This window comes from Cupressus sempervirens, chromosome 11 (genome assembly GCF_028749045.1).
Source record: "Cupressus sempervirens isolate cs-2001-9-10 chromosome 11, ASM2874904v1, whole genome shotgun sequence".
NCBI classification, from domain to species: Eukaryota; Viridiplantae; Streptophyta; class Pinopsida; order Cupressales; family Cupressaceae; genus Cupressus; species Cupressus sempervirens.
In genome coordinates this window covers 414,870,680-414,876,698 of record NC_143128.1, presented here as the reverse complement: position 1 = coordinate 414,876,698, position 6,019 = coordinate 414,870,680, and the positions used below count along the sequence as shown (strand labels likewise).

General features: G+C 33.0%; 1 protein-coding gene across 10 annotated transcripts; it reads left to right on the top strand.

Moving 5' to 3' along the window:
• Window positions 1-3,788: 3,788 nt before the first annotated feature.
• On the top strand, window positions 3,789-5,654 carry LOC149530218 (uncharacterized). 10 transcript variants are annotated; one of them, XM_089810875.1, is made up of 7 exons: window positions 3,789-4,108; window positions 4,191-4,295; window positions 4,373-4,489; window positions 4,613-4,705; window positions 4,788-4,859; window positions 4,965-5,141; window positions 5,286-5,654. In XM_089810875.1, exons 1-7 carry the CDS (start codon window positions 4,106-4,108, stop codon window positions 5,523-5,525), a joined length of 807 nt encoding a protein of 268 aa, XP_089667001.1. In that variant the 5' UTR covers window positions 3,789-4,105; the 3' UTR covers window positions 5,526-5,654. The 10 variants fall into 10 exon arrangements, with proteins under 10 accessions (XP_089667001.1, XP_089666999.1, XP_089666998.1 ...); XM_089810873.1 differs by having other exon boundaries at window positions 3,789-4,114; window positions 4,791-4,859; XM_089810872.1 differs by having other exon boundaries at window positions 3,790-4,114.
• Window positions 5,655-6,019: the final 365 nt, after the last annotated feature.

Sequence of the window (6,019 nt, the reverse complement as noted above, 5' to 3'; positions counted from 1 at the left end):
TGGAATTATCAAAGTCCTCTGACAAGGTCACTCCTAATAGGGTGATTAAATTCTTTAACAAGGTCACATTTAACATTTTATTGTAACCTTTAACAGGGCTAGCTACTAACAGAGCTCACTTCGAACGAGTGAAAAATTGGTAACATGTTGCAGGTGGTTTTTCCCAGGTTGAGTTTCCACATAAAAATCCTAGTGTTGTATTTGGAACAGTAAATTTTGTTTACAGTAGAGATCGAGCAACAACAAGATAAGTAGAATAGTAAGATTTTTATTGTTTAAAAGTTCAATGGTACTAAGGACCTTGAGTAACTAATTCAACCCCCCCTCTCAGTTATTCTAAACATTTCTAAAAATATCCACCTCTAATACAAATGTGTTTAAGAAATTATGATTTTTCATCTTCACTTGTAGTCCATTCATATGGATTGTGGTTTTATTTCCTGTGACTTGCTTCCTCAAAAGTATCATTCATAGGTCACTAGAATTCTAATGTATCAAAGATAATTTCTTACATAAATTCTGATGCATTTCATCAAATAGCCAATCTAAATTCAAAAGTGTGTCTAACATGGATGCCATACTCATGATGGAAAACTCATCAGAATGGGTGTCAGTGTTTTGATAATGACACATCAATGCATGTCCAATATAAATTTTATTTTCCTTATTCTATTCCAATGACTGTGACATTGGCTTTTCGACGGTCAATGACATTGGGCATGCAATTGATAAATCAAACATCAAAAATTTTGAGGCTTGTTTAGTGATAATAGATTTAATCAGTAGTTTGAAAATGTGTTGTTAGTTGATGCAATGAATCGCCATCAAAAATTAGGATTAAATGTAGTATTGTGTTCAGAGGTTTGATGAAAGATTAAGGCACAAAAGATTCAAGGAGGCAATGACAACTTGGTTTTCTCTAAAATTATTGGTTATGTAGCAAATTATTGATGATGACATTGCACATATGAAAACCCATATGGGATGGACTACAATTGACGAAGAGAAGGTGCAAGAGCTAAGGCATACAAGGGAGGAAACAAACAAGGTGGAGGAAGATTAGTCTGAGGCTTAAATCAATGCCATCCTTAGAGAGAGAATTTGGGGCTTTGTCCCCCATGCCCTTAGACAAATTTTAGGTGACCTTCCTTTTCCCTCTAGTGTTCTAGTTTTTAGTTTGGTTGGTTTGATATCTTTTGTTTTGATATTCTTAAAAATTTTGCAATTTTTTTGAAGTTCTAGTGGTCTAGTTTACAATTGGGGTTTAAGAATGATTTGATTTTTTGAACACTACTTTTCATGACAAGAGTTTTATTGAAAAATTTGGTTGAAGCTTATATGGGTTATGATTTTTTCAAAGTTCTAGATAGGGTAGGTTTGGAGCCCTTCTTTTAAAAAAAGTTACACAATGGTGGATAGCAAGATATTTAGGAAGGAATAGAAATGGTGTAAATGCAAGTTTGAAGATTTCAAGGAAAAAAAAACTCTTCTTTGACAAAGCTATAATTGTTAAGGTTTTGTATTGTTTTGTATTCTTATACTTTGGCTTTTTAGGGTGTTAGGGCATCACCAAATATGCATTAATGTGAACTTGATGAGACAATGTAACACTTTGTGTGATGGTAGTGGCAATTTTCATGAAATGAGTTTGTGTTGAAGTACAATGGTTAGTTTATTGGATGGATTGTTCATAGCTATGACTCTGTCATTGTAAGCATGAAGTTGGTCTTGAAAACCTCTTCTTGTTTATGTAATGTTTCTTTATCTTTTAAAATCAATATTATTATCGAGAGAACAAAGAGAATAACCTTAATTAAATATGAATATTTAATTAATTATAATGAGATAGAGTATAATTAAACAATGTTAATTATGTAATCATATTTTAAATGAAGAATTGATGAAATATTTATCAAATGCTCAATAACTAAAGTGATTAATTAAAATTATTTTATTATAAAACTAAAGATGGATGATGACTTTTGAATTTAGAATATTGTAGAATGACACAGATTAATTACATATTAAAATATTATATAATAATTTAAGGTGAATGTTAATAATTTTTATTTTAGTTTTTGATTGGTAAACGACCAAAGCCTAGATTCATTATTGTTATTTGTTGTAATTATTTATTTTAAGTGTTAAGTCAATTCAAACCCAAGACCTCCCACATGAGAGGTTCACAAGTTACCATTGTGTTGTAGGCTCTTGCCTAATGATTGTTAATAAATTTATCGTGTTAGAACAATTGGTTATTTTTAAGTGTCTACATTTTGCCCTTTTTGATGCAATACATTTTATAGTGTTATTTTAAAGAATATTTGATAAAAATAATGAATAAATTTGTCATGTTAGAACAACTCGTCATTTTTAAGTGTCTACATTTTGCCCCTTTTTTATATAATGCATTTTATAGTGTTAATTTAAAGAATATTTGATAAAAATAATATCCCATGTTATTATAGTCCCCCCCTTTAGAAAATGAGTGAAAAATGAAATGAATGGCTTCTTTGGTCATAAATAAAGGTCATGTACAAGAACTATGGACTCATGAAGGTGAAAATTATCATGGCGCACATGGATGGGTGGGTATAAATTGGAATTTAGGGTCATTTTCAAAGTCATTGTGCACATTGAGCTTTTAGAAAACTAGGAGTAGGAGAAGTTCTTGAGGTTGTGGAGAGCTATGGGGACTTACAAGGATGGTATTCACATCTGCAATTGAGTTATAACCTATGAGCATCCAACTCACACCCCACTTCTAGTATCTTGCATACTCTTGAAATCTCTATAAATTTCTTTGATAAATCGTTTAAAATATAAGTTTAAGATAGAAGTCATTGAGAGAAGCATAATTTTGTAACATCTATTTTTCCAATTTGTACCACTTTTAGGAAAAAATATCTTTAAAAATATACTTCCCAAAATAAATATTTTTTAATAAATATTTGAAAATATGACTAGAGATATCAATGTGGAATTATTTTTAAAATATCATGTTTACCATTAATTATTTTTAAAAGAATTAATTGTATTTGTGACATACTACATCATTGTTTTTTGTCATTTATATTCATTATATAATAAGTGTAGACATTAATAAGTTAAATAAAATACTTATTTAGATACTTTAGATGAATTTGTCTATGCTAGTTAAAAGAGTGTTATGTTTTTTAATTTTTTGAGATATTTTTTATTGGAGCTATGAATTCTTCATGAATTTTGAAAAAAAAAAAAAAATAATATCTTTATTTTTTATTGAGGTATAAATACTAAATATATTTTGCGTGAATCTTAAAGTCTTTTATTTTTAATCGGAGTTGTGAATTGGAAATAAGTTTTTAATGGATGAAAAAGTTTTGAATTAGAAGCTCGGCCAAAACTAATATTTCAACGGACAAAAAGATAGCAATATCATTTTGGTCTGTTAATCACAAGTTAAACACTGATAGCAATATCATAAGATCAATAGATACAAATAAAATATAGATTAATAGACCAAAAGATTATGAATCAACATACAACCACAAAAAAAAACCTAAAATCACCAACAACGAACATAAATCAAAAAAGAATAAAGGAAAAAGAAAGTGGCTATGTTAATGACAAGAAAAACACATTTTCTAATGAGAAATAGTAGATATTTCCACATGAGTCAAATTGTGATAATGTTATGAGGATATTTAAATGTGTAATTTACACTTGGCACTTGTTCAATATTGATAACAAAATCACATCTTCTAACATTAAATATTTTAAAAGTAGAAATAGAGAGTTCTAAACTCGTCTTTTAAACCGCTCGTAGAAATGTAGAATTTTGAGCTCAAATCATCTTTTAAACCGCTCTGCACTCGAGGATATAACATGCAAAAAAAAACTCTTCCCAGTTAGACCCGGTAAAATATGACCGTTGGGAGTAGACTGGCAGTACCAGAATGAATAAAAAAAAATAGGAAGGCCTCGATGTGGAAGGCCGGGTTTTGATCCCCAGAAGAGCCGTTTAACCCATCATTTCGTCTATATCTGATTTCCTTCATTTTCGGTCTCATTAAGCCATCCATTCTGCTGCAAAAACCCTTTCTCACACCACAGGATTTCAATAATGGTAATGGTAAGGATTTCAGCAACCTTTGAGATCTCATGTAACTTCCTTTGAGTTCAATTTCTTATGGATTTCAAATTTGCAGGGCCGTTTGATGATTCCTCAGGAAAAGAGTCCATTGAAAGAGGATGAGGAGCTGTGGAATAGGCTGAACAAGAGGAGCAGATGTCTTTCAGATTCACTGTCAAATGTAAACGCAAATGCATTTCCTGCCTTGCAATGCCTTTGCTTTGCAGATTTTAGCTTTAACATGCTTGCAATGTGCAGGATGAAAACAAGAAGAGGAAGAAAGAGGATTTGAAGTTGCTGGATGAGGGACTGCAGGCTGTGGCCTCTTCTTTAACTCAGCTCACTAACAGTCTTACCACTGTCACTGATGTGGAGGTAAGAAATTTGCATTTTCTTAGTAGACAGCCCAGTGTTAATTAGATGCCTAGATAATAGTTAGCCTTTTTCCTCTTAATTCAGCCATAGCAAGCAATTTTGAGTGAATTTGAACATTAGCAGGAACGTGAAGGAATGAAATTGGAAGAAGAAGCCTTAAAAGAGGCGATTTCCGTTGCAGTCTCCCCCAGCCCAGGCTCCAAGGGAAATCAAAATGTAAGATCTGCGTTTTCTGTTATTCTTAGTGGCCGTTCTATTTCGCTTTTTTCAAGGGTTTTGAACCCGGGGTGATGCTCAGCAGGTGACGAAAACCCTAGCTTCTAGTCCAAACTCTAAGGAGAGTACCGAGCGTCTGGGAGATCATCTAAATGTGAGATTTGTGCGTATCATTTTACTTTACGATTTCCTTCGTTTTGCCACAAGTGTTCCTCTGCTTTTCTATCAAGGGTTTTGAAACAGGGGTGATTTTCAACAGGTGGCCAAATCTTTGGCTTGCAAAGCCCAATTACTTCAACGGCAGATGAAATCCATGAAAGGGGATCTGTGCTTTGTGAGAGAGCGCTGCGCTTTTCTTGAAGAGGAGAACTCTCGGCTGAGGGACAGGGATAGGGTTGGTGATGGCGACGGTGTGAGGCCTGAAGAAGATGATCTGGTGAGCTTCCTATTTCATTTAAATGATATTTGCAATACTAGATTTTTAGAATCCTTTCAATGGATTTTCTAAACTTTTCATACAAATATGAAAATTGTGTGTGGATTGTTTTGAAGTAGTTTGTGTGAATGTGTGGCTTTGCAGGTGAGGCTGCAGCTGGAAGCGCTTCTGGCAGAGAAAGGTCGCCTGGCTCAGGAGAATGCAAATCTGACGAGAGAGAATGAGTACCTTCATCAATTAGTAGAATATCATCAGTTAACGTTTCAGGAGGATTTCGTTGGCATGTGTTCCGATTTTTCCTCCGTTTCTCCTCCTGTGAAGAGGATCAGAGATAACGGAGAAACCCCTCGCCTCCCTTTGGATGATAATGGCCCTACAGAATGAATGCACCCGGTACTGCCCGGTGTTTTTCAAAATTTCTCCCGTCTCATTGAATAATATCTTTTGTCACTATAACTGAAAATTGTAAGTCCTCTGGAAGTCATGAAAATTGATTATTCGTTCATTCTTGTATACTTTGTGCGCTAATGTATGTTCATGATTTAACTAACATTGGAATTAATATTTTATTAACGAAAGTTTTGGAAGTGAAGCAATGCCCAGGCTCTCCTTTGTATTGAAAATTGGTTGTGAGAGGATTTTTCATTTTGCATCAGTAAATGTACGTACAAGGAGAGAAATGAGTTGAGGTTAAAAATTTTAACTTTCGAATCAATTTTGTTATTGTAAGAATGATTTAAAGGCTAGGTTATGAAGAGAGTAAATGTGAAAAATGAAAAATATTGGATAGAGGGATTTGAGCTGTAATTTCATCAAGGGATCCAAAAGAACTCTGCGAAGGGATCTAAAAGAACAACCTAAAGTTTTATTAAGTTTTT

Excerpts from the sequence above, each read along its gene's own strand:
- LOC149530218 (XM_089810865.1), top strand. Across the intron at positions 4,296-4,372 it reads TTTCAGATTCACTGTCAAAT|GATGAAAACAAGAAGAGGAA; the intron begins GTAAACGCAAAT and ends TGCAATGTGCAG. Across the intron at positions 4,490-4,609 it reads CCACTGTCACTGATGTGGAG|CAGGAACGTGAAGGAATGAA; the intron begins GTAAGAAATTTG and ends TTTGAACATTAG.